The sequence below is a fragment of the Ovis aries genome, chromosome 1 (assembly GCF_016772045.2).
Source record: "Ovis aries strain OAR_USU_Benz2616 breed Rambouillet chromosome 1, ARS-UI_Ramb_v3.0, whole genome shotgun sequence".
Taxonomy (NCBI): Eukaryota; Metazoa; Chordata; class Mammalia; order Artiodactyla; family Bovidae; genus Ovis; species Ovis aries.
The window spans coordinates 264818978-264846416 of NC_056054.1; the positions used below are offsets into that span (position 1 = coordinate 264818978).

The window sequence follows — 27439 nt, forward strand, 5'->3', positions numbered from 1 at the left end:
TTTGGAGGCTTGACCAAGTTCAGATTCAGTGTCTGAACAAGGAAGTCTTCGGGTGTCGTCCCGCACTTCATCTGTCTGGGCATTGGGAGACGCAGTATCTGGTGCTTGAAAACACCAGCAGTAGACTTCCCAGGTGGTGCCAGTGTAGGGGACACAGGTTTCATCGCTGGTCTGGGAAGATCCCACATGCCTCGAAGCAACTAAGCATGCGCCACCACCGCTGAGCCCATGCTCTGGAGCCTGGGAACCACAACTGCTTGAGCGCACTTGCCCTAAAGCCCATGCTCTGCAACAAGAGAAGCCGCCGCAATGAGAAGCCCACGCACCGCAGCTAGAGAGAGTAGCCCCTGCTCTCCGCAACTCGAGAAAGCCTCAACAAAGCAGTGAAGACCCAGTGCGGCCCAAAAATAATTAGAGAAAAACAAAAAAACACCAACAGTTCTACAGATGTTAATGATTCAGCAATTCTTTAGATACTAATGGTTAAAAACACCAGTGACTCTACAGAGAATCTGAGTTGCTGCATTTGAGACTGATTTTTCAAAATTTATCTTACGTATAACAGAAATTCAAGTGAATTCTACTTACCTAGTTGAGTTTGTTACAGTTTTGCTTCTCTTTTATGTTTTGGTTTTTTGGCATAAGGCATGTGGGATCGTAGCCACCCCCCCACCCCACCCCCACATTAGAAGGTAGAATCTTAACCACTGGACCACCAGGAAAGTGCCCCAGTATCTTCTTAGCACAGCCAAAGTGCATTTAATAAAGTTCTCAAACATCAGGATCTTTTTTTCTCTTTTAGGAAATATGTTCAAGTGTGTGTCCAGAATTTGTCAGAACTTGACTTTCAACTGTCAGATAGTTGTCTTGTAGACACCCGTGATAGTACTGACCTGCGACTAATACCGCTGAACACGGAATCTGAACAGGTAACCTCTCAGCAGAATGCAGAGTGAGAAGAGTGTGCTGGCGTAACGGAGCTGACTGTGTACAGAGAGCAGCCACGCAGGCAGTAGTGGGGCGCGCGTGCCCAGGGAGGAGCGCCCTGACATGCCCGCTTAGGGTTCTCTGTGGGCCAAGGGGCACAGCGCAGAGCAGGAAACAGATTGTGTTTTTAGAAAAATTACATCTTCCGCTTGTCAGACTCCACGCACAGGTTTACTCTGAGCTCTTCCTCGAGTCTCATGGTGGTGCGTAGACGCCATCACCCCAGCAACAGTGGCTGCTGCGTCCTGCCCACAGTTACACGCTGCCTCGCCCAGTGGCGGGCTCTTGGTTGTCAGGGTAGCTTCGTAAAGGAGTCATGTTCGTGTCTGTGCTGCCTGGCTGAATCCTGGCCCCGCCTTTCTGTTTATTTGTTGAGTATGTTTTTAGACAGTCTGCTGAGTGTTTAGAAGATCAAAGGTTTTCTTAAGGGTATCTGATGTCTAGCATTTTTAAGGACTTCCCCCCATTTGGCCCACTTCAGTGCTTCCCGAGTCTGTCCGCACATGCAGATGCGGACTTGATCCCTGAGGTGGCACCAGTTCTTTTCCCCACTTCACTTAGTGGTAGGTCATAGTGACTGTCATGGTGTAAAGGTGTCCCTGTAATTGTTTGATGACATTTCCCACTTTGGAAACGTATGGGATACTGTGTACTAAGAAATATTCTTTGCCCCTGTGCTGTCGAGCTTACGGAATCATGAGAAATCAAGCCCTTTGACCAGTTCCAGACAGTCTTTGCGGGCAGGGCCTCGGGAGGTGCTGGGAGGCAGGGCCGCGGCAGCACACGCAGGGGTGTCAGGAAGCGGGCCTGGGGACAGCCTCCCAGCTCCCTCCCGCTCACCTGGTGGGGGCACACACCGCTTACCCTGAGCATCTGGTGTGTGTGCGTACCTGCGTGTGCATGGCATGTGCAGTGACAGCCGACTCTCTTGCAGTGCATCCACAGCAGGCAGGCCGTGTTCTTTGTCTGGGAGCTGAAGTGGACACAGGAGCCTCCCCCATCTCTGCACTGCCGCTTCTCCATCGGATTCTCCCCAGCTTCTGAAGAACAGCTGTCTATCTCCTTAAAGCCCTACACCTATGAATTTCAAGTGGAAAATTTTTTTGTATGTATCACCTTATTTTTTTGGTGGGGTTCTGAGGTGGAAGCATGGAAGGTGATGTCATATTCTTTACCTTCTAAAAGTCAAACAGACAAAATCTTTCAATATAATGAAGCAACCTGTCATGGAAATGAGCCAGCGCTAGGGGCATGGGGGCAGCGACCAGCTGTGGTTAGAGCCCTGGTCCTGTCAGTGGCGTGTCTGCCCCTTGGGCCCTCCTGTGTGACCCCCGCTGAGCATGACCATCTCCAGGGAAAGGACTCCAGCTCTCCTCCCTGTTGTCTTCCTTACACTGACTTAGTCACGTCCTGCACCTGTTCCTTTCACCTTGAGCGTTAGCTGCTACATCTCCAGTTCTTTAAAAGAAAGCAGAGTTTCTTTAACGTTAGGCAAACCAGAACGTGGACACACAGCTTTGTGGTGTTTTCTTCTCTTAACAACGGAGACTGTCAAGCAACATTTTATTTGAGAAGGTGTTTGTGTGCATAGCTCTTGATATTAGCAATTTTTTTAATACCTCCTTCTGACCAAAAGACTATTTAAACCCACCTGTTTTCTTGAGCATTCCGTATTGGCCTTAGAGTTAAACACAGTCACTAGTGTAGTTCATCATTTTGTTGGACAAGTAGATGCCCCTTTGATGTGGTGATAGCTGTTGAACATTAGATTATTCACATGGTGAAGAGTCTGCAGAAACTTAATGTGGTTTGCTTACTGCCAGTGACAACGAACTCATTAGCAGATTCCACTGGTACTTTTTTGTCTTTTTTGCTTCCTTTTCAAATTGAGCATAGGAAAAATTTTCGTTTAGACCTGTACAAGCTTAGTAAAAAAGCCAGAGAAAAATACTTGGTGGATTGCTCTCTTTAAAACTGGTATTCTGAGGACCAGAAATACAGAATTTTTTGTTTTAAGTCTCATTTCTGTACCATGAAGTTCCCTGGTGGTGCAGATGGTAAACAATCTGCCTGCAATGCAGGAGACCTGGGTTTGATCCCTGGGCTGGGAAGATCCCCTGGAGAGGGAAATGGCAACCCACTCTAGTGTTCTTGCCTGGGCCATACCGCGGATGGATCACAGAGAGTCAGACACGACTGAGCGACTAGCAGTTTCACTTTCACCGTGAAGTTCACCGTTTGGGGCGTTTGCTTCATTGAAGTTAGTGTATTGAAAGAGCTGGGCCATCAGCACCACGATGGTATTCATTCTTCCAAGAAGAAGGCCTGTGCCCATTCACACTCCCGACTCCTGTTCTCAGCCCTGAGCTACTCTGCTCTAGAGCAGGGTGCCTGAGCCTTGCCTGGGCAAGGACAGTCGCATTCAGTGTGATCGTCTCGAGACTGACGGCTTTGACGTGACATGATGTTCCCAGCGTTCGTTCGTCTTGGAGAGCATGTCAGGACTCTGTCCTTTGTTGCGGCTGGCCTCCAGCCGTGGGCTTCCCAGGCCGGGCCTCTTCCCTCCGCCCCACTGGTGTGCCCTTCACCGCTCCTGTGGCAGTGGGGCTGCCAGCATGTGGAGGGGCAGGCTCTCATCCCCTGTGCGGGTTTGGGGCCTTTGTCCTGGGTGGTGGGCAAGTGTGAGCAGGTGTGACTGTCAGGTAGGGAGGTCACAGAGAAGGGAACATCGTGGAGAAGATTCAGGATGGACTTAATATGGGGTAGTTCCAAGGAACTCTGTTCATTTTGCTGGTTAGGTAATGGCGTTGTGTCTTTTAGTGACTCGTCTGAGGTGTCCAGGGTGCCGTGGCAGGTCCGGAGCCTGCTTTATAGCAGCCCTGGCAGATAAGTCAGTGTGTGCTGGTGGGGAGAGGAGGCTCGTGAAGCGTGACGCTGGCCTGGGACCTGGTGACAGGCCTGTGCGGAGTCACCGGGCCAGCCTCCCTCCTCCTGAGAGGCTTGACCATGTTCATGTTAAGAAGAGTTTAAGGCTCTCGGGGTGGGGCTTCCCGAGGGCGTCTCCACAGGGACTCAGTTGGTCAGAGGGCGTGAACACACAGCTGCTCCTCTGGTCCATTCTTGAAATTTCGAGTCTGCGGGCAGCACCACAGTGGCCTCAGAGAGCCGTCTGTTCAGATTGTTGACTGTCTCCTTTGCCCTCTCTCCTTTCTGGCCCAGACCTTGTACAACGTGAGAGCAGAGATATCGCCCCCTCCAGGCACGGAGCATTGTAGGACGGGCTCACTCTGCTCCCTGGACGTGACCATCACGCGGCTCTCGGACCTCCTGGAGGTGGATAAGGATGAAGCCTTGACGGAATCTGACGAGTATTTTTCAACAAAGCTGATGTATGAAGGTGGGTCTGGAGGCTTCTTGCCCCTGACTGCTGTGCTCGGCCCTGTTGCTCACAACGTGCAGTACTCCTCGTCTGAAGAGAGAACATTCTAGAATTGAAAGAGCACGTTTGAATGTCCCACTGTGTGATGTGGCCCTGGGCTCAGAGGGTGTTGAGCCTGGTTACTGCAGAGCAGTTTCTCTGAGAGGTGTTGGAGTGGCTGTGGGGCTCGGGGCTGGGGCACAGTGGTGCCTGGAGCTGCTCTGTCCTCTGCCCGTGAGTCAGGGGCCCCCCTCGCTCAGCAGGCCAGGCGTCCTGTGCTCACGCTCCCGCCCTCTACCTCTAGCCTCCTTTCCCCCCTTCCACCCCTCAACCCAGACCCTGGCCCCTCCTCTTCCCGGCCTCCCAGACGCCCCTCGACAGCCCTCCTCCTCTGGGGCCTGGGCCGCTTCTGTAGGATTCTCAGGTTTTGGCGTCAGGCCCTTTATGCTCTAAAAATGGCTAGGGAGGCAGGTCTCCACTGACTTTCTTTAAGGTATTAGAAAAGCCAGTACATGACGGTGCTCTTGAGAAAGGACTGGTTTCCGGAGCAGTGAACACAGAAGCACGGTGTCTTGCTGTCCTCACATCTCTTCAGCGCCCGCCTCCCAGAAGGTGCCTGCGCTGTTCCCATCTGCTGCGTTCAGTCTGCTGAAGGGCCTGGGAGCCGCCCATCCCGAGTAGATTCGCAGTTGGTAAAGGAGCACTCTTGTTACGGCCTTCAGAGGACTGGGCCACTCCTCTGGCATTCTCTCACAGGCCAGCTCCGGCTGGAGTCTGAGGTCACGTGAGCAGCTCAGCTGGTGCTCTCCCCCGTCCTGCATGTGGAAAGGCTCTCAGCCAGGCGCTGCTCCTCCCCTCACACCTCGGGCGTCTGTGAAACATGGTTGCTGAGTCGTGCGGATCCACTGCACGTCGGCCCTTCTTGCTGTTGACAGTCACGCGTTCACACTGGTTCTGGGATCATTACACCACTCTGAGTTGGGACTCTACCAAGCTCACAGTGGCAAATGCACGTTTCCCAGAACGCTGAGTTTTGGTCACTTTCAAACTGTACCACGGGCAGCCTCTTCCACACCAGGCTTTTGCCATTGATTTTTAAGAAGGCATCTGCTGAATACCTGAGACTAAGGAGCTCACCGCCGTGGGCTGCCAGCCCAGTGCCCAGTGACCTGTGCTGGGCTTGGGCCTGTGTCCCCTGGCTCAGGAGGCCGGGTGGTGGGTGCGTGGACCTCTCTACTATTTTGCAACTTCTTGTGAGTGTGTCATCATCTCAGAATTAAAGTTAAAAAAAGGACATGTCCGAAAGGGTTGAATTGACTGGATTTTGACTGTTGCGTGCAGAGCATCTGTGACTGACAGCAGCAGTTTCTCCTCTGCAGTCTGTAGCGGTGGGGGACACGGCGCCTCTGCTCCGAGTGCCAGTGGCCCTGCCAGCGCTCAGGCCTGCGGGCTTCCCACCAGAGGGCGCGCCAGCACAGTGAGGAACGGACAGGTGCCCTCAGGGGCGCCCCGAGGGCCAGCTGTGCGATCCGTCGCTCCAGTATGTCCCTCCCCGGTGCCGCTTTGGCCTCTGCACGGCCTCAGCTGCGGGCAGCTTGCCCTCTACTGCCCCTCCTTCCTCATCGGCCTTTGTTGAGCCGACGAGGATCCTGCCCTCCTTGCCCGTGGGTGACTGCTCAGTCCAGTGTTTGACTCGCACTGAGTTACATCACAGTCATGGTCTCATAGCGTCCCTAGCAGCACCTGCCGTGTGCGGCCTCCCCATGGTTCCCGAAGAGGAGCTCTGTGCTTCACGTGTACCTTTTCTTCCCAAACCATTGGGGGCTGATGTGAGCAGCAGAGGTGGGATCAGATGTGCTGGTCAGTACCACACATAACGGAGGAACCAGCTCCCGACCCTGTCCTCACTCCTGGTGCCGCCTTCGCGGTGCTGGGTGGCAGGTTACACTGCATTTTCAAGGGGCTTTCAAGGCAGCTTTGACTCTGCTCACTGACGAAAGTGAGGAGAAAGAAGCCATCTTCCCCCGTGTAGCCAGCCTGCAGCTTCCTTTCTTGGTCAGAGGTGTTCTACTTTGAGATGCAACTCCAGGGCACCAAGATATGGGACAGGCCCCCACTTCTGAACGTCACTCTGGAGCGTGGACTGGCCGCCGCCTCTTTTGTGTGAACCCTGGAGGCCCTTTCCGGGTAAACATGGCGCTTTCCCTCTTTGTTTCAGTTGTGGACAACAGCAGCAACTGGGCAGTGTGCGGGAAGAGCTCCGGAGTCATCTCCATGCCCGTGACGGCCCAGGCCACGCACCGAGTCCACATGGAGGTGATGCCGCTCTTTGCGGGCTACCTGCCGCTCCCCGACGTCAGGCTATTCAAGTACCTCCCCCACCACTCTGCACAGTCCTCACAGCTGGACGCGGGTAGGGACCCTGGTAACGGACGCAGCACGCCCTCGGCACAGGGTGTGTGGCAGCTCTGTGCTGTTCAGCAGCCCCACACTCGGAACCAGGGTGCTCTAATACCAAACACTTGGTCAGGGTCACTCGTCCTGGGCCCCTGCTCCCGAGGGTGATCCACCCGGGACCTGTGTACTGGGATCTCTCCAAAGGCGTGGTGGCTGTTTGACATCCTTGTGCCTTGAAGGGCGGCTCGGGAGGCGGGCAGCTCCCCGGGGTGGGGAGAGGCCACCGCAGGGCAGCCTCTGTCTCACTTCCTGTTTGTTTTGCAGATAGCTGGATAGAAAATGACAGCCTGTCGGTGGACAAGCACGTGGATGACCAGCTGGACAGCAGCAGCGTCAAGAGCAGGGGCAGTGTGCACTCAGCTGCCAGCAGCGAGCACAAAGGCCTGCCGATGCCCCGGCTCCGAGCACTGCCCCCCGGCCAGGCCTTCAACTCGAGTGCGGGCACGCAGGTCCTGGTCATCCCCAGCAAAGACGACCACGTCCTCGAAGTCAGCGTCACATGACGCACAGGGCTCTCACAGTCCCCGGGCCGGGCATGTGTGCGCCGGAAGGATCCTGACTCGATGGTAGCCTTCTCGCTCTAACCTGCCTTGTGTGGACTCTGCCTGGCCGTGGGAGCGTCAGAGAAGTCCCCGTGCTCAGCTGGTTGTTCATATCACCCGGGGTGTCAGAGGCTGTTAACTTCCTCCCCCTGCCCCGTGATGTCCTCCAGGTTTGCCCAGAGCCCCACCACTTCCCTCCTCCTCCCTGCTCCCTGGAGAGCTTTCTGGAGCCCACTCGCCTGAGCAGCCTGTCATCTGCCAGTCTTCACCTGAAGCCGGTGTCTTTCAGGTGGACACACAGGCCCTGTGGGCTTGTTAGTGACGCGTATGCCTTTCTGCCACATGGCTGCCCAGTTTCTGGGCCAGGCGGGCTTGTGTGTCTCCTCAGGAGGAAAGCACAGCCCTTTACCCCAGGTCATCTAGTTGCGCTTTTCTAGAATAACTCCCTCTCTGGGCAGGGGGGTTGGGGGTGAGGAGGGAATAAAAACCCCTTCTGTGCCTTGGGACGTCAGACTGGGAGGGCCTGGAGCATCCGACAGCTGTAGCCGTTTTAAAGGTACTTAAAGACTAGGCCAGGGCATGAGAAACCACTCGGCACTGAGATGATTTAGGCATAAATGTTTCTGGAGCCCTTCCTCCCCTCTCCCCCCATGTGGATTAGGTATCATAGGCACTTGGAATTAAATATATATTTATTTTAATTATCATTTTATATGTGGGGTTAATATGTTGTGTTTTTCTCTCACCTTTTGAGTCTTTACATGTGATTGTTACTGTATAATCAGTATTTTTCTTTTGCACCTTAAGTCTCAGAAATTAAGAGGTTCCATTTAAATGACGATTAGAGGGGTCTTCTCAGCGTATTTCTGGTCTGGTTGTATGAGGGTGAGAGTCTTGGACTATTACTCTCCTGCCTACGACATGGCAGTCGTACCATACAAATGGGTTAATTTGCTTTAGGTTGTACATTTAATTGTACATATGGTTGATTTATTATTTTTAAAAGTACATACTAACTGATGTTTATGTATAAGTTGCACCAAAAATCAAGGACAAAATAAATGTGTGTTTGTTTTTATTGGTGTGAAAGTCACAGCTTGTAAATAAGTGTTGTATGTATTAAACCTTTTCCAGCTCTCCAAAGCGATGTATTTTTGTACATATGAAATAGAGAACTCTTAATTCATTGGGAAAGTGTGCTTGGAATTGAACCTGACCAGATTAATGCAAGTGAGTGTACTTGGTCCAGCAGAGGGTGGGACCTCACGAATAACCTCAAATGTGTGAGCCTTAGAGAAAAAGGAGGCTTCTGCAGCCACCGCTGTCCCTGGCTGTCACCTCCTGGTGGCCTGGGGGCAAGAAGGCACAGGGCAAAATGAACAGAAAGCAGAGCATCACAGTCTCTTCAGTATATGGTCTTCCAGCTTGTTTAACAAATAAAGGTGGTGATCCTTGCTCCCCTGGTTTTCATTTATAGAAATTAGAGAAATGTACAAAGAAGATAAATACCGGTACATTTCATTAAATTTTTTAGAAATTTACCTTCTTTATGTGCAGTTTAAAGCTAATAAACTAAGCAGATTAGAACCTCAGAATCTAATGGTAGTTAACAGTTTCTAACATGTTTGCTTTATTGTAAAAATCGGTGATTGCCCTACAGATCCGCCAAGCCCAGTGAATGAAGAGATCTTTGAGACTTGATTGTGTTGGAAAAGCCTCTCACCCATCTGCATGGTGAGCCTCAGGAGTCCAGGGCGGCACCCTCCATGTGTGACCTTCCGGAGTGGGATATGGGTCCGTGCTTCCCGATACCCAGTTCACTTTTGCACTGGGTTCTGATTCCACTATGAAATTCTCTAATTACATACATATTCAGAAGGGAAAAAATGAAGTGGAAGTACAAAGTGTCCATGGTGGTTTCTTATGTCTGAAAACTGACTGACATGAAATTTAATCACAGGTTTATTTTTTTCCTTGATTACCCAAGAAGATCTTTTCAATCTAAGTTACGTGGGTACCTCTATTGTTATTTTTTTTTTAACATAAATGAAGAGTGTCACCTCAAACTTTTTTTTTTTTTTTAGTCTAAAAGGCTGTAACTGAGTTTTTGTTGTGTTTAAAATAAGGCTTATGTGCTTGAGACAAGCTGGTTGTGTAGGTAAAAATGTAGCAGCTGTTGAACAATTGTAAAGCCAGGTATCGAGTGTACATCCTGAGAAACAGTATGCAGCCATTTTACAGACATCTGGGGAAGATGTAAATACTAGCAAGTGGAAAAGGAAGTAAGTTATGATTTTGGTGAATTTCATAGGGTCTCCTATGGCTGGAAAAATTATAACTCTTCTTGTTTTAATGTGGAAATTCTTGTATTTAATCTGAAAATGACTTCTACCTGCAACTCCATTATCAGCTCAGCCTCTCATGGGCCAGGTTCCCATACTGGTCTTAGGTGATGGGGTCTGGGTATCCCAGAGTTGGTGGAGAAAAGACACACAGGCTTCTAGTCAATTCTAATAGTGTTTAAAATAAAACTGAGTTACAAAATGAAGTTAAACACTCCAGGTGTGTATATGAAATGAAAACTTGTACTACTTTTTATAAAACAACAAACTAACCTGATCTAAATGTTTTACTGTCAACTGTAATCTTTAAAAGAAATCCTATGTGATTTTAAAATCTGACTTTCATGAAAATGCCCCTTTCTCTAAATGTATTCACCCTGTGCACCAGGCTGTAAGACCTGAGAGTGTGGTCAAGATGGTTTGCTAGCGTTCTGCGGCTGGAAAAGGTGACAAGTTGGTGACTTTGATACTGCAGGTATTAACTCCATTTTCATAGTTTACTATGAAAGTCATTTTTCACATTATTCTGTAATATATTGTTAGACTAAAGCCATTGTATTAAGACTGTTTAAAATGTAAGCATTATAATTCTGAAAATACACATTTTAAGAAGAAACCGGCTGTCTTGGACTTCATTCTATCCTGTGGCGTGTGAAAATTGAGTGTGTAAAAAAAGGAATATTCTTGTTTTCTTTCCCTAATTCTTGTTCCTGACTACTAAACATTAATTCTTTTGGGGGTAGCATTAGGGATTGTTTTTCACAACTTACTGCCCATTTGTTGTTTAGCTGCTAGGTCGTTTCTGACCCTTGAGACCCTGTGGACTATATAACCTGTCGGGCCGCTCTGTCCATGGGATTTTTTAGGGAGGAATACTAGAGTAGGTTGACATTTCCTCCTCTAGGAGATCTTCCCGACTCGGTGATGCAGCCTCTCTCTCCTGCAGTGGCAGGTAGATTCTTGACTGCTGAGCCACCAGGGAAGCCCCTTAATGCCCAATAGCACACTAGAAGTAAGACATCTGAGTCTAGAGAGTTTTTGAGGTTTTTTGTAGACATATTTGCCATCCTACAGTTTGACATCTTAGAGTGCAAGGAGATCGATGCAGTCAATCCTAAAGGGAATCAACCCTGAATATTCATTGGAAGGACTGATGCTGAAGCTGAAGCTCCAGTGTTTTGGCCTCCTTTTGTGAAGAGCTGACCCATGGAAAAGACCCTGATGCTGGGAAAGGTTGAGGGCAGGAGAAGGGGTGGCGGAGGAAGAGACGGTTAGATAGCATCACCGATTCAATGGACATGAATTTGAGCAATTTCTGGGAGGTAGTGGAGGACAGAGGAGCCTAGCAGGCTACAGTCCAGTGGGTTGCAGCCCCTGAACAACAGTCTGACAAGGTAGCTGCCTCAGTCACATTTGGTATCTTCACTAATACAATTTCTTTTCTTCGGAAAAGGTTTTCCATTTACTTAGTCTTGCTGTTTTCCGCCCCCCCCCCCCCCCCCGCCCTTAACCTAGAGCTTTTAAACAAATAAGCGTCGGATTGGACGATCTGATCAGATCTCGCCCTCCATGGTGCTGGAATGGTTTGTCAAAGCAGCCGGGCAAGCCACCCCAAGCCCAAGAGGACCTGAGCCTGACCTGCGGGGTGCAGAGCAGGGGGCTGGGGCTGCGCCTTGGGACCGTACTGGCTGCAAAGAACCCGCGCTTTGGGGAGGGGCCGCTGGGTGGGGTTTCGCCTCCGGGGCTGGACCGGCAGCCGGGAAACCACCCTTGGGGGCGGGGTCGGCCTGCAGGGACCCCACCTCGGGCCGCGCCGCTCCTCCAGGCCTCCAGGGGGCGCTGTGGCGCGTGGCCGCGCTCCCACCCCGGAAGTGCTTGCTGCGAGCCGAGGGGCGGGGCGCAGAGACTGCGAGCAACACACGTGTGGCTGCCGGGATGAAGTTCGCATACAGGGTGAGCGCGGGCCAGGGGTGGTGAGGGGTTCTTAACTCGGGGTCCGGATGGAGTCTCTCCTCTAGACTGCTCCCTCAGGGTCAGGGAGCCGAGCCTGGGTTGATTGGGTCAGGCACCACCGACCGGCTCCTCACCCGGCTGCCTGAGACAGGCCCGGCCCGGGGCCGCAGAGCCCCGGACTGGGACGGAGCGGCGCGCGCGGACGAAAAGGGCAGGAGCGCTAAGAGCGGGTCACGCCGAGATCCGAGCGGGGCAGCGGAGGCCAGCCCGGACGGAAGTCCTGGTTCCCAGGCTCCGCAGCTCGCGACGTGGGGAGGACGCGGGGGCAGAGGGCGGGAGCCGGGTGCCGAGCTCGCTGGACGCGCTTCTGCATCGTCCCCGCGTCTCGGTCCCCTTGGCACAGCGGGCCACCTGTGTGTCTGGAGCCGTGAGCGTTTGCGCGGCCCTGCCTGCTGCTGCCACTGCCCTGAAGGCTGTTCCTCCGCAGGTTCGTCGTTTCCAGCCTTTCTCTCTCTGTCAGGTCCCAGCTCCTCATGTCCCAGGCTTGGCCTGGCCCTAGCCTCAGCGGGAGCTTCCTCAGGTCCACCCCACACCCAGGCTACCCCTACCCATTCTGGTCTTCCAGCTCAGAATGCTCCCCCACTGTGACCCCACCCTCCCCTATCCAGCTCCTCTCGGTGTGCCGTCCATCCCCGGCCCTCCAGTCTCCCGTAGCCTCCTGGGGTTCCCAGCAGCTCCAGATGCTCCTTGGCGATCCTTCCTGTCTCAGTGGCCCACACGCAGGACGTGGGACCTGCAGGTGGTTGATGGTTGAATGAATGATTGAACGGATCGGCTGCCGGCAGATTACCCTGTTCAGGAAGCCTTGAACCCCACCTGCAGTCGGAAAGCTGTTCCATCAGCAGTTCTCTTCCTGCAGCACGGGTCCTGTTCCCCCCCTCCCTCCAGCAGACGCCTCTTGTCTGGAGGCTTCCCTGCGCTGACCCTGCCCTTTGTCTACCCCAGCGGAAGCTCACAGCCCCTGGGGACTGGGCTTATGTATTCTGTCTTGCTCAGGGCTGGACTGAGAGGTGCCCAGAAACTGTCCTGGGAGGAGGAGGGTGGCTCGAGGGACCCTGGGAATAATCAGGAAGACTGCGAGAGTCTGCACCATCTCCTTGACCAGAAGCCTCGCTTCGTGGTTTCCAAGAGTTGTATTTTCTTTATATTATAGAGACAGTTTTGTTTTCTTTTCAGTTTTCAAATTTGCTGGGGACAGTCTATCGGTGTGGAAACTTAAATTTTACCTGTGATGGGAATTCAGTTATCAGCCCTGTGGGAAACAGAGTTACTGTGTTCGACTTGAAAAAGTAAGTATGCTAAAATGATCTTAGCAATAGTGATCCTTGTAAAAACAGCTTTTTCCTCACCTGCCTAAAGCACAGCTTTTACTTAAGACAGCCCAAGAGGGGCCTGCAGATTCACGCAGTGCCAATGGATCAGCAGCAGGACTGGCTATAGGGGTCCTGGTTTCTCCCTTCTGACCTCTCCACTGGACCCTGTGTCTTGAGGTTGTATCACTTGGCTGAAGTATCTGGTAGAGGATGCCTGGGTATGGGACCAGCCCTAGACTGCTGCCTGGCCAGCATGCTCAGGTTCACTGTCTCCACTGAGCACTCACTTGGCTCAGACGTGTGACCTGGGTGAGACCCTCCTGTTGGATCTCTGCAGGCCTCAGTTTTTTCATCAATAAGATGGGGCCACAGTACCTGCTGTGCTTGTGAGTTGTTTCCTGAAGTGCAGGGTGCACCCAGGGCCAGTTCCTGGCAGGTCATTGCTGGTGTCAACTGTTTAAGTGATGTGTGGCAGGGGCACTCCAAGGTCGAGGCCCCGTGGCTGCTGAAGAAGCAATGGAAAGTGATACGATAAAGGACAGAATTAGAGTGTGACCCAGTGGCTACTTATCTTTACTTAGTTTCCCACGACTCCACATTTTTCTCATTCCTGCAGAAGGCCTTACTGGGCCTGCTGTCCCTGGGCTTACCCTCTTATCGGGCAGCTTGGTCATTTCCGGTTTCCTGACTGTATATTTGCAGGTCCTCTTGGTATGAGGCCCTAGAAGCAGAACTGACATGTTCAAAACGCATTTGTAAGGTTTTTATGTGTTTTGTGCAGGGGTGAGGGTTGCTGGTGCAGGCTGGTCTGCCCCCGCCGCCACCCCCACCCCCGATGACGTGAGTGTAGTGGCTCAGCTTTGGTTTTTGTCTCCCAGCAACAAGTCCAACACCCTGCCCCTGGCCACTCGCTACAACATCAAGTGTGTGGGGCTGTCCCCGGACGGCCGCCTGGCCATCATTGTTGATGAAGGTAACCACCTCGACAGGGGGCCAGGTGTGGTGGTGTCCAGATGACTAGAGGCCAACACTGAGACCCTTGGGGTTCGAGGCCCACACAGTCCCTCCACTGCCTCGGTTGCTTCTGTATCTGGGCCTGGGTGGGACTCGGGTGGGCATGTGAGGCATCCTTCCTGGCAGTGTGCTGCCCACAGTGCAGGGCCCAGTGCCCACCTTCAGGGCCTAGTGTGTGCACGCTGTGTGCAGGGCCTCAGTCTGCTCTCCCTTCCCACAGGGGGCGGTATGCTGCTGGCAGCCTGGCCCTCAGTCTGCTCCCTCCCCACGGGTGGTGCGCTGCTGGCCAGCCTGGCCCTCAGTCTGCTCCCTCCCCACGGGGTGGTGCGCTGCTGGTCACCCTGGCCCTCAGTCTGCTCCCTCCCCACAGGGGGTGGTGCGCTGCTGGCCAGCCTGGCCCTCAGTCTGCTCCCTCCCCACAGAGCGATGCGCTGCTGGCAGCCTGGCCCTCAGTCTGCTCCCCCTTCCCACAGGGGGTGATGTGCTGCTGGCAGCCTGGCCCTCAGTCTGCTCCCCCTTCCCACAGGGGGTGGTGCGCTGCTGGCCAGCCTGGCCCTCAGTCTGCTCCCTCCTCATGGGGTGGTGCGCTGCTGGCCAGCCTGGCCCTCAGTCTGCTCCCTCCCCACAGGGGGCGATGCGCTGCTGGTCAGCCTGGTTTGCAGGTCTGTGCTGCACCGCTTCCATTTCAAGGGTGCTGTGCACAGCGTCTCCTTCTCCCCCGATGGCAGGTACGCATCTGCGGACGGGGTGGGAGCCATGGAGCTGCATTACTCATGTGCTGGGCTCGGATGGCCCATGATCTGAGCCACAGACAGCCCCTGAGCCATGAGGGAGCCTTGGTGTTGGGTGGTACAGGCCCCTGGCCCCGACGTCCACCATGAGGACAACGGGGCCAGACCTGGCCTGTTCTTGGACTGCAGGAAAGGGGGCTCGATCTCGGGTTGCTCACACCTGGGCCAGCCTGGCCGTGTTGGGGAGGAGGCGCTCCAGTGGTCAGCTGTGAGCCCCAGCTGAAACACAGTAGAGGGCGTCCTGGGCCGGGGCTGTCCGAGTTTGCCCTAACCTTGGCGACCATCTCCCAGACTGGTGGGAGGGCCTGAAGGGGTGTCTGCTCCAGGGCAAAAGTGTGGCGTGACCTAGAGTCCGTCCACTTCTTCCCCAACTGTCCACCCAGAGGAGAGGGAACTTGGGGCCCGTGAGAGGCAGGGTGAGGCTTAGGGCCCCACCCAGGTTTGCCTCCTGTGGGAAGCTGGCCTCGGGCTCAGGACCTGCCCTGGTGTCCGATGTTGACGACACCGTTTCTACGGCAGGAAATTCGTCGTCACCAAAGGCAACATTGCTCAGATGTACCATGCCCCTGGGAGGAAGCGGGAATTCAACGCATTCGTCCTGGACAAAACCTATTTTGGGCCATATGACGAGACCACATGCATTGACTGGACGGACGACTCCCGGTGAGGCAGGGGTGCTGGACATAGGAGGGGCCTGAAGGGGCACCTGTGAAGTGTCTGATCACATGTGGTGACTTGTCACGTCCCCAGCTCTTTTTCAAATGGCCTGTCACAAGCCTCTCGTGAGGGTTGGACACAGGCCTGGCTCTTGAGTCTGAGTCAGGTCTGCTGACCCTGGTCACTGGAGAGCAGAGCGAAGCATGGCCCAGGGTGAGGACGGCCCGAGCCAGCGCGCTGCGGCCCAGCCTCCATGGCAGCCGTGGGCGGCGGGAGCGCTGGCAGCGTCTCCCAGGCTGGCTGCCCAGGCAGTGCTCTGGGCAACTGTCCCAAAGGCGTCCTGGGGCTGTGTCTGCTGCCCTGCGTTCAGGGGGCGAGGGGAGGGAGTCAGGGGGCATGGCTGGGGGTGGCTGCCACTTTCTAGACCAGGCCGACTCTTCCCACGTTCTCTGGGCCGCAGTGCAGGAACAGCCCCAGGCTCACACTGTGTCTGTGGGAGATGCTGGTGGTCTGTGGGCTGCCACAGCCAAGAAGTCGTGCCCTCTGCATGGCCTGGGCCGATATCTGGCTTTCCTCCTGCCAAGAGCACAGTTGGCTCCAACTGGGGTCAGGGAGATGGGAGGCACAGGGTCCCCCAGGCGGCCCTCCGTTGGGCTCAGGGGTCAGTCCTTGGGCCCCCGTGGGCCAAGAGGAGAGACTGTTTTGCAACGAGGGGCAGCGACACACGTGCAGTGAGACTCCTGGTCTTGGGAGAACCGCAGGTGGACCCAGCCCCCGCCCAGGGCGGACGCAGACCCGAGCCGACCTCGGGCGTCACCCCCGTGCCCCGGGATGCTGGAAGGTGGACGCCCGCGAACCCAGGCCGAGCTGTGGCCCCCTGTCCCCAGGTGCTTTGCAGTCGGGAGCAGAGACATGTCCACGTGGGTGTTTGGGGCCGAGCGCTGGGACAACCTCATCTACTACGCGCTGGGGGGACACAAGGATGCCATCGTGGCCTGCTTCTTCGAGGCCAGCAGCCTGGACGTACGTCCCCATCACAGCCCCTCCCCTGGGGACACAGGGGCCGTGGGGGCCAGGCAGGCTTCGGCTGCACCGGCCCACGTTCTCGTCCCCACAGCCTGGGTGGGTGTGGGCTAGGGGTTGGGGAACCCACCTGGGCTCACACGTCTTCCTCTGCAGCTGTACACGCTCAGCCAGGATGGCGCCCTGTGCGTGTGGCAGTGTGACACCCTTCCTGAGGGCCTGAGGCTGAAGGCCCCCACAGGCTGGAAGGCAGACCTGCTGCAGAGGGAGGAGGAGGAGGAAGAGGAGGAAGGGGCAGAGAGGGAGACCACTGTCCGCGGGAAGGCCACGCCGGCCGCCGAGGAGCAGCAGGGGAAAGTGAAGTACTCGCGGCTGGCCAAGTAGGTGCCCATCCTGCACCGGGGCGGGGGGTGAGGACCGGGGGCACTGCAGGGCAGCGCCAACCTGCTGTCCCCCGCCTGCCCTTGGGGGCTGGGGTCTCCACCTGCCCCGGGGGGCCAGGGCGGAGGCTGGGGTGGGGGTGTGGGACCAGCCAGGCTCTCTGGTCCCTCTCCCACAGTTCTTGTGTCCCTGTCTGTTTAGGTACTTTTTCAACAAAGAAGGAGATTTTAACAATCTGACGGCTGCTGCATATCACAAGAAGGTCCACCTCTTGGTCACTGGTTTTGCTTCTGGAATCTTCCACCTTCACGAGCTCCCAGAGTTCAACCTTATCCACTCACTGAGGTCAGCACCTCTGCTGTGTGTGGGCAGTTGTGTACACCTGTGTGTGCGGTCGTGTACCTGTGTGTGTGTGGTCATGTACCTGTGTGTGGGGTCGTGTACCTGTGTGTGTTGTTGTGTACATGCATGTGTGTACAGCCATGTACCTGTGTGTGCTGTCATGTACCTGTGTGTGCGGTCGTGTACCTGTGTGTGCGGTCGTGTACCTGTGTGTGCGGTCGTGTACCTGTGTGTGCTGTTGCGTACACATGTGTGTGTACAGTCATGTACCTGTGTGGGTGGTCGTGTGTACATGTGAGCTCTCCGTCCACCAGCCAGGCAGGGTGGGTGGAAGCCACACCATGGCTGCCAGGACTGAGGGCCATGGAGGAATCAGGAGGCCCGACCGGCTGCATGGTTGGCTTCCCGAACACCCATCTTCACCTCTGTCCTGGGTTGAGGGGCTTGGGGTGCTGTGCCACCCTCCATCTCAGACGTGCCGCTCCCACCCCTAGTCACGGGGAGGTGTGTGCGGGTCATGCTGTTCTTATCTTCCGTTTTCATTTTCCCTCCTGTATCTTCAGAGTATAGAGGAAACCGAAGTGTTGGTTTCATGAAGCCATAAGCTCTGAGTTTTTGAACATGGGGTGCAGAAGCTCTGGGTTTTCTGTTGTTCTGAGGGAAGTAAACACAGTAACCGGGTGGGGAGGAGGTGGGTGCCGCCAGCCAGGAGACCTGGCCCCGTCCTGGCTTGTGCAGCCACCCTGGGGTGGGGACGGAGGCCTTGCTGTGCTGACCGGGTCCTGTGTGTCTCCCCAGCATCTCGGATCAGAGGGTTGCATCCGTCGCCATCAACAGCTCTGGGGACTGGATCGCCTTTGGGTGTTCAGGTTGGTGCCTTGTGAGGTGACCCGAGTGGAGCTCCTCCTCCCTGGGAAGCCTGCCCTGCCCCAGCTCGCTCCCGAGGCTCCGGGGCCAGGCTGGCAGGCCGCTGGCTCACTGTGAAGAAGCAGCTGATGAAACCTTGAGAACAGAGGCTCCTCCGAGTCCCGTTGCCACCTGAAACGCTTAGCCTGTGGCCCCGGCCTCTGGGGGCGATGTGGGAGGCAGCATCTCCACTCTGGGTCCCCGTGTTCAGGCCCGGGCAGGAAGCGGGGGTCACGCGTGGTCCTGTGCGCCCCGCAGGCCTGGGCCAGCTGCTGGTGTGGGAGTGGCAGAGCGAGTCCTACGTGCTCAAGCAGCAGGGCCACTTCAACAGCATGGTGTCCCTGGCCTACTCCCCCGACGGGCAGCACATCGTGACCGGCGGGGACGACGGCAAGGTGGGCTGGCTGTGTCGCGTCAGGGGGGCCCCCCTCCTGTCTCTGTTCTGCTGACCGGCTGGGGGGTGCGACACTGGTGGTCTGCCCCGATAGCAAGGAACCCCCCGGGCTCCTAAGAAGCCGTTCACAGGCTCGCCAGTGTCGGAACGAAGAGCCTTGTACCGTGTTTCCCTTCCTGACTTGATTTTCCTTACGTGGCTCGGGGCCGTGCTGCCGGCAGCTGCTCTGACACAGGAGGCCCCCTGCAGCCCCTAGTCCTCACTCACCAGGGCACCCACGTGGGCTGTCCTGAGCTGTGGCCTCCCTGCTCAGGTCAAGGTGTGGAACACCCTCAGCGGCTTCTGCTTTGTCACTTTCACGGAGCACTCAAGTGGGGTCACCGGCGTGACCTTCACCACCACTGGCTACGTCATCGTGACCTCCTCCATGGACGGGACTGTGCGCGCCTTTGATCTTCACAGGTGACTTCCTGCGGGGACCTTGGCTCTTCAGGGTCCCCCTGAGCTCTGGGCTGTGAGAGCAAGGTCAAGGGGTCGGGCTTGTCAGGAAGACACGACTGAGGGCATGTGACCCCAGAACTGTCCCAACTGGGCTGTCCGCCCACAGGTACCGGAACTTCCGCACCTTCACATCCCCACGCCCCACCCAGTTCTCCTGCGTGGCTGTGGACTCGAGCGGGGAGATCGTCTCTGCCGGAGCACAGGACTCTTTCGAGGTCTTCATCTGGTCCATGCAGACAGGCCGGCTGCTTGATGTAAGGGCCACAAGTCTGGGAGGAGCCAGGGTGCAGGGAGGGGGCCTAGCGAGAAGAGTGGGGATAGGGGTCACGTCCAGCAGAGGTGGCACCGTTTACATACATTTCCTGGCAGGCTCCACTCCCTGGCCCAACCAAGGTGGGGTTCCTTCACCCCCAGCCCAGGGCCCGTGGCCTCTGCACACCAGCATCCAGCAGGCGAGCTCAGCCCCGGGGTGGAGGGCCCCTGAGGGTCTCAGGTCCTCAGAGCTCTCTTCTGAATGGCCACAGGTTTTGTCTGGCCACGAGGGGCCCATCAGTGGACTGTGTTTCAACCCCATGAAGTCGGTCCTGGCCAGTGCCTCCTGGGACAGGACGGTGCGTCTGTGGGACATGGCGGACAGCTGGAGGACCACAGAGACGCTGGCCCTCACTTCTGACGGTGAGTGGCACCCAGGGGAAAGGCTCTGTCTTAGTCACATGCTTGGGTAAACCCAGGGTCCCGAGCGCATGGGCTGTCAGGACTGGTGGCCCCAGAGTTTGGTAGGCTGTGGGGGTTGGCAGCACAGCCGTGTGGCTTGGCATCGGGCTCCCCAGCAGAGCGAGCGAGTGAGGGCCCTGCTGCAGCTGACTTCCCTCCCGTTCCTGGGAGTGAGGCCCTACCCTGCCGCCTGCCCATGCCCAGCCTTCACAAAACCCAGTCGTCGGCCCCAGGCTCTCAGTCTCTGCGGTGGTCTAGGCTATCTGCTACCCCACACGGGTCTGATTCAGACTTTTAGCTGTTGGGCCCTGCATCTTCTCGGGGTCCCTGTACTGACCCTGCCTCCAGCTAGTCTGTTTCTAGCCTACTCACGGCCTCCGCGTGGCACCTCCTGCCCAGACTCTGTCACCAGGCTGCCCAGCTTGGTCATGCTTGTGTGGGTCCTGCGGCCCCCAGACCCTCAGGGTGCCAGGATGAGGGCAGGGCAGAGTTGCCCAATGGCTGGAGCCCAGGGTTTTCCCCGGCCCTGATTACACGTCTCTTCTTAGCTCTGGCCGTGACCTTTCGCCCTGATGGTGCTGAGCTGGCCGTGGCCACACTGAACGCACAGATCACCTTCTGGGACCCTGAGAATGCAGTACAGACGGGCTCCATCGAGGGCAGACATGACCTCAAGACGGGCCGGAAGGAGCTGGACAAGATCACCGCCAAGCACTCAGCCAAGGGGAAGTGAGTGCCCAGTGGGGTGTGTCCCGAAGCCTGGGGGCTCCGTGGCTGGGACCTCAGAGAGAGCAGGTTGTCCTGGGGTCCATGTGGGTTAACAGGTATCCATGTTCTCACACCCCGAAGATAAGTGTTTGTGGGTCCTGTTATCAGGTTCAGGGTGCATCCCTGGCAGTCTGCTGCCCTGCAGGCCATCTTTCAGAGCCTGCACCGTTTACGCCCATCCAGGGCAGCGGCTTCTAGTCTCCCCACGTCATGAGCAGTGCTCTTTACTCTGGTTTACAGTCACAGCTGTGCTGCGGGGGGGCAGGGCGGTATAGCCATGCCTGGGGCTTGGCATCCCCCGTGCGCTGGTGTTCCTGGGCATCTGCTCATCAGCTGACAGGCCATCATGTGTGGGCTGTGTTAATGGGTGTGTGTCTGTGGTGCCGAGTTGCAAGGGCTCTCTGCAGACTCGAGATATGAGGCCTCATCAAATACACAATCTGCAGATACCTCCTCCCCCAGTCGCTCGTCTCCACTTTCTCTCAAGGATGTTAATGTGAAGCACAAACGATTTTAACTGTGACAAAGCCCCACTTGTTTTTTTTGGTCACTAGAGCTCTTTGTGTCATATCTAAGAATCCTTTGCCAAACCCCAGGTTGCAGTCCAAGTCCTGGGAGCCAGCCAGGGCAGCGCAGGCCTGAGCTCTGGTCCTGTCCGTGGCCGCTCTGGGGGTGGTGGGCGGGCTGACCCGTCTCTGTGCTGACTTCAGTTGGAAGCGCCCTGACGCAGCGCTGCAGTCCTTGACCTCCTCCAGGGGTCGTGCTGCCCACAGGGAGCCGGGTGACGGGGCTGCAGGGTTTGGGCTGGAGCCCTGGAGGGGCCGGAGGCGCATGCCATTTGCCCTCTGGATGGTGACTAAGCCCGCATGCCCTCTGCCCAGGGCCTTCACCACTCTGTGCTACTCTGCGGATGGCCAGAGCATCCTGGCAGGAGGAATGTCCAAGTTCGTGTGCATCTATCACGTCAGGGAGCAGATTCTCAGGAAGAAGTTCGAGATCTCCTGCAACCTGTCATTGGACGCCATGGAGGTGTGTGAGCTCCGGGGGCGCTGCAGGGCTCCGTGGTCCCCAGAGCTGTCTGGCCTCACCTGGAGGCCTCCTCACACCCTAGCCCCGCAGGCAACCTGGGGACCCTCCAGACAGGTGTGCTCGCCTGGGTTCATCTGTCCTGGCCCTTGTGCCAGGTGAGGGGCTTCTCTGTGCGGCTGCAGCCCACCCCTCCGAGGTGTTGGGCTGGAATATTCTCATCATGTCCCCAGGACAGGCTGAGGCAAGTGGCAGCAGAGGCTCCCCACGTGCGTCTCCCTACGTGCGTCTCCCTTGCAGGCTCTCGCACACCCTCTGTTCAGACGTTGAGTTACGAGAACCCGCCCTCTTCAGGCCTGACTGTGGGCCCCGGGCTGTCTTGTCTCGGGCTCCCTGTGTCCCGTGTGGGTTCCAGGCAGAACTGGGCCCCATGTTGGTGATGCAGGGGGAGGTGGGGCAGATGAGTGCACCTTCCCACCTCCCACAGTGAGATGTCTGGGTTTCGCCCTTCAGGAATTTTTGAACCGAAGGAAAATGACGGAGTTTGGCAACCTGGCACTCATTGACCAAGATGCTGCGGAGGAGGGCGGGGTTGTCATACCATTGCCGGGTGTGAAGAAAGGTGAGCAGGGGGTTCTCTCGTGTCCCGCAGCCAGGCCATGGCGGGCTGTCCTGCTCCCTGGCCATTTTCCTGGGTAATAGCAGCTTTGCTCCCTTGTTGAGGCTATAGCAATTGATGTCCAGGAACCTGGCCTGGGTGGGCCCCTCTGTGAGCAGCTGGATGTCTGGCTGGCGCCCAGCCCTGTGCCTTGCTCCTAGTACCTGCCCCAATGTGGCCAGAGAAAAAGCCTTGTGTCAGGAGTGCAGGGCCTCCCCTGCCTGGCAGCCCTGGGCTGGGCGGGGCTTTCCCTAGGCGCAGGGGTCTGCTCTAGGCTGGGCCCTAGCCCACGGGAGTGTCTACACTGAGGGCTTGCCTGTGGAGGCCGCCAGCACCCGCGAAGCAGCACCTGAGGCCCTGCACCATGGACCTCCCTCTGTGGGGGGGTGCTGAGGTGTGTGCAGCCCTCTGAGTAGGGGGAATCTCTGTTCCCAGGTGACATGAGCTCCCGGCACTTCAAACCTGAGATCAGGGTGACTTCGCTCCGCTTCTCCCCCACCGGTGAGCCCTGGGCTTCGGGTCATCAGGGTGGGAGAGGTGGGCTTGGTCCCGATGGGCTTCTGGGCCTGTCACCCTGCTCCCGGGGCCAGCTCTGGGCACCTCAGTCCCCCTGGGGTCCGATGTCATCTGTGTCCTTGCTGGAGGGCAGATGTGGCTGCAGACGTGCCTGGCGTGGGGGCATGGAGGCAGGCAGCTCCTCCACCCGACCACAGTGGTGTCGTCCTTGGGCCTCATCCCGCCCGCCCCAACCCCTGGAGTGTTTGGCGGGGACAGGACAGGGTCTTAGTGGCTGGGGTTCATAGGGGCCATAACAGAGGCCCAGGCACCCCTTCCTGAGGGGCCAGCATCCCCAGGCTCCCTCCACACTTTCACTTGGGGTCCCAGATGTGTTTAGGACCTGTGCTTCAAAAAAAGGGGGAAAGTGGAAATAAATGTTCAGGAAGACTTTCTCAAGTCTGCTTTTTGTTGCAGGGCGCTGCTGGGCGGCCACCACCACCGAGGGGCTCCTCATTTACTCCTTGGATGCCCAGATGCTCTTTGACCCGTTCGAGCTGGACACCAGCGTCACCCCCGTGCGGATCCGGGCGGCGCTGCGCCAGCGGGACTTCACCAGGGCCATCCTCCTAGCCTTCCGGCTCAACGAGAGGAAGCTGCTGCAGGAGACCCTGGAGGCGGTGCCCTGGGACGAGAGTGAGCCTGGGCCAGAGGAGCGGGGGTGCCCCAGGGGCCTGCGTTGACACATGCTGGCCAGTTCTGCACGTGCAGAGGCCACAAGCTGTGAGCACATCTCTCCTGACGGGGTCTTTGTGGGCTGAGTGTGGCTGTCCTTCCCTCACAGTTGAGGTCATAAGCTCCTCCCTGCCCGACTTGTACGTGGAGAAGGTGTTGGAGTTTTTAGCTTCATCCTTTGAAGTATCTCGCCATTTAGAATTCTACCTCATATGGACTCAGAAACTGCTCATGGTGCATGGACAGAAGCTGAAATCCAGGTACACCCTGCCCACTCACCGTGGACTCCCATCACTGGGGCCGCTGGCTGGGATGGGGGCGGCAGCCTTTACCCGGGGACAGCGTGGAGTGGGTCCCGGGGGCCTCGGGTGGCAGCCCATGCTGAGGAACGTCTTTTTCCAGAGTGGGGACGCTGCTGCCAGTGGTTCAGTTCCTTCAGAAGAACATTCAGCGCCACTTGGATGATGTCTCCAAACTGTATGTGATGTCTCCCGGTGGGAGGGAGCAAGGGGGCTTTCACTGTCGCCAGCTGGTCCAGCCAGGGTCACTCCCCATGTTGTCAGACCTGGGCTCAAAGGGCCCCCGCGTCGGTCTCACTGACACGAGTCCCATGTGTCCTCACAGCTGTGACTGGAACCGCTACAACCTGCAGTACGCGCTGGCTGTCTCGAAGCAGCGGGGCCTGAAGCGGCCCTCAGAGCCACCGGGCAGTGGGGAGGAGGCAGACGCGTCCGAGGACGACGACGACAGTCTGCACCTGCTCGGGGGAGGGCCTGGGCACGCGGACGGGCCGCTGGCCTAGGGCCGCACCCCACGGCTCTGGTTGGGACACTGGGCGAGGAGGGGCCACCACCGCGGGGAGCAGCCGTCCGGAGAGCCAGAGCCCCAGCCCCGGGACTCGCTCCGCGGCAGGCACCAAACACCGCCGCGGGGTTGGGTTCCCGGTGGGCATGGCTCAGCACTCAGGGCCCGGGAGCGGCTGCCGTTGAAAACACCTTGCAGAGAGGCTAGTGGGCCAACGTGTGTAGATGCAAACTTTGTATGAGGATTTTTATATTTTTTATATAAAGTTTTGATAATTTTAGGGATGAAAAAGACATGTATTTCTAAAACATATGTATTAAGGCTGATCTCTGAATTTAAAGTGCTTGTAACGCATCCTGGGTGTCACTGTCGTGCTGGCACCTCCATGCCGGCGAACAGGTGAGCTGGCCAGGTAGCCTGGCCACCAGCCCCATCTCCCTGCCCAGGGTTGGAGCAAGGAGCATCGCTGGACTCTGAGTTTGGAGATGGCCTGGGAGCCCCAAGGCTGGGCCTGGATGGGCTTCCCAGGGAGACTTGTTGGACCTGCTTGCCAGCTCCAAGGAGGACTCCATCCCGCGAGGCCCGTCAGGAAGGGTCACCACGAGGGTGGTCCAGACCACAGCCAGGCGCCTGGTCTCTCAGCAGTGACAGCCTCCAGGGTCGGGACACAGGCCCCAGCCTGCAGGTCTCCAGAGGTATGGCCAGGAGTCACTGGACGTTACTGGGAAGAGCAGCAGGCAGGCTCCTGCTTGTCGGGTGTGTCACCTTGCGGGGCTCTCCTATCTGCTTGTGAAACGTGTGTGTTCTGTAAATATAATATCTATCAGATCCTCTTCCATCACTGGGTCTTAAGCTATAAAATAAACACATGGATGGTTGTGTATGTTCAGACACAGATAACTCATCTGTAAGCTATCCCCGTGGTCCTAAAAAGAATTCGGACAGACCTTTGTCTCCCCACTCCCTGCTCGTGGCTGTCACCCACCAAGATTGGGACACAAATACTCTGAATCTACTGTCAAAAGCCACTACGGCAGCAGGCGGTGAAGAGCGGTGTAGGGTCTGTCTTCCCACGCCCATCTTGGGGTCAGGCTCCCCCACTAATAATCAGAAGAGGACTGAGTAATGTAACCTTGACCTTCCTCTAGAGGCTGCCCCAACATCTCTCCTGAAACAAAATTCCTGTGTTAATTTGACTTCCCCATTACATGCAGCTATACAGTTCTCGTCTTTACAGATTTTTGTGTGTTTATTTTTGGCAGCACTGGGTCTTCATTGCAGGTGGGCTTTCTCTAGTGGCAAGCGGGGCCACTCTTCCTTGTGCACAGGCTTCTCACTGCGGTGGCTTGTCTTACTGCAGAGCACGAGCTCTAGGCAGGCAGGCTCAGTAGTTTGGGCATGTGGGGTTACTTTCTCCCTGACAAGTGGGATCCTCCCGGACCAGTGATTGAACCCATGTTTCCCTCATTGTCAGGCAGATTCTGCACCAGAGCCACTAGGAAAGCCCGCACACCACTAGACAGGTCCCTTAACGATGTACTTAAATGCCTCCCTACAGAGCTCGGACCTGCCATTATCCGCAAGCCAGGACACCCTAGCAATTGGGTGCCAGCCGCAAACTAACCTTACAGCTTGTTATCTATTCCACAGAGGGGGATCCAAAATGAGTCAGCAAAGGAACTGACCCAAACCAAAGATGGACAAGCCTTCCAGGGTGCTCCTAACTTGTCTGGGCAGCCTTAGAACATGCTGGCTACCAAGAGCCCATCGAGTATGAAGCATGGGTTCAAGTAAAATAAGTGTAACAGGTCCCCAGACAGGAATTACTTAAAGAGTTCCCAGTGTAAAGTCACTGTGCCTGACACCTCGACCAGCCTGACCCACAACTCCAACCCTCCCTCTGGGAGCAGACTGTAAAGCAGCGTCACCTACAGCCTTTCAGGGTCGAGCCTGTGCGCTCTGGTACGTGCTCACACTGCTCACTCTTCATCGTTACAGAATAGTTTCCCTTTGCTTCTGAACTGAACTTGGTCTCCATCTACTGGCACGAGTGACAGCGAGCAGAAGGTGGCGCCCAACTCACAAGGGTTGTAACATGTCATCTGGAGACAAGTATTTTTCACCCAGGAGAGCAGATATAAAGGGAGCAGTGCCGGGAGCCAGCACAAGGAGTCCCGCCTGTGGCAAAGGTTATGAGGTTAAGGGGCCAGGCAAAGGCGAGTCGGGCCTTAAGGGAGCCTCGCTGGGTCTGCTCGTGCATCTGCCCCAAAAACCAGAGTCTGCCTGCCTTGCTGCATTATGCCTTTCACCTATATTTCTGACATCAACAGGGGCTATCCCTTACCACCTTTCTCTGGAAAACTTAGAGCTCCAGTTAACAGTCTTCTGCATATAAAAGGAGTGTCTCAGATCAAACCCCTTTGATGGCTCTCTAACTTGCCTGACAGGCTTACCCAGATTTTTACAACTATGCATGTGATTGTTATAGCCCCCCAACCGCGAGAGGCACAAAGCTTAAAGCATCTTATAGAGCCCCTTTTTAAAGAGCTAAAAATTATATCGGTGTAGGTTTTCATTGTTGCGTTAATGACTGTCGCCAGGCCTCCATATCCTTTATCTTTTAGGCACCTAGAGGATATTAATCAATGTAATTGGGATGTAGAAAAAGAATATAGTAGTTTTGATGTTAGCAATACTAGACTTTTGAGTTAATGAATTTTCTCTTTGTTTTAAATCACTGTACTCCTCTTTCCTTGTTATAAATTGTTGTGTCCTTGCTATGTAAGAATGTAACCTTAATTAGTGTTTTCTGAGAGTGGCACCAGACTTTAGTAAGAACAACACTTTTAGGGCAAATAAGTTTTCTGGTTGACGGACCCTTATCAGAAAAGGGCCATTAAAATGCTATTGGCCTCCTGGCCAGAAGATGATGTAAATCACCTAAGACCTATGTATACAACTAGGTATGCAGAGAGAAAGCCTGGTCTCGATAAGGGTCAGGGCTGCCGACCCTGCATGACTTTGTATTATCCATTGATCTCTATGTACAACCAAAAGTATAAAGAGCTTTCCTGGAAAATAAAGGACGGACCAGTTTCTCGGACCAGTTTCTCAGAAATCTGGCTCCCCCCATGTCGACTCTCTCTCTTTCTCCCTCT

The 27439-nt window shown here is 55.9% G+C and overlaps 2 protein-coding genes across 7 annotated transcripts in view; both read left to right on the plus strand.

The window, feature by feature from the left end:
- Window positions 1-10362, plus strand: part of TRAPPC10 (trafficking protein particle complex subunit 10) — a 77176-nt gene extending 66814 nt beyond the window's left edge. For all 4 annotated transcript variants that reach the window (XM_004003376.5, XM_060406086.1, XM_060406084.1 and 1 more), the window contains 5 exons: window positions 803-929; window positions 1922-2092; window positions 4207-4384; window positions 6624-6818; window positions 7127-10362. In XM_004003376.5, coding sequence (XP_004003425.1) covers window positions 803-929; window positions 1922-2092; window positions 4207-4384; window positions 6624-6818; window positions 7127-7365 — 910 coding nt within the window. In that variant the 3' untranslated portion in view covers window positions 7366-10362. The remainder of the gene's footprint in view (window positions 1-802; window positions 930-1921; window positions 2093-4206; window positions 4385-6623; window positions 6819-7126) is intronic.
- Window positions 10363-11633: 1271 nt separating this feature from the next.
- Window positions 11634-27384, plus strand: PWP2 (PWP2 small subunit processome component). 3 transcript variants are annotated; one of them, XM_042237605.2, is made up of 21 exons: window positions 11634-11699; window positions 12936-13048; window positions 13951-14045; window positions 14697-14814; window positions 15397-15540; window positions 16422-16557; window positions 16714-16937; window positions 17140-17283; window positions 18079-18149; window positions 18445-18581; window positions 18894-19042; window positions 19188-19335; window positions 19606-19756; window positions 20344-20524; window positions 21445-21592; window positions 22103-22211; window positions 22683-22748; window positions 23220-23438; window positions 23587-23737; window positions 23880-23954; window positions 24102-27384. In XM_042237605.2, exons 1-21 carry the CDS (start codon window positions 11682-11684, stop codon window positions 24277-24279), a joined length of 2775 nt encoding a protein of 924 aa, XP_042093539.1. In that variant the 5' UTR covers window positions 11634-11681; the 3' UTR covers window positions 24280-27384. The 3 variants fall into 3 exon arrangements, with proteins under 3 accessions (XP_042093539.1, XP_027816832.1, XP_042093545.1); XM_027961031.3 differs by having other exon boundaries at window positions 14715-14814; XM_042237611.2 differs by lacking the exons at window positions 11634-11699; window positions 14697-14814 and having other exon boundaries at window positions 13006-13048.
- Window positions 27385-27439: the final 55 nt, after the last annotated feature.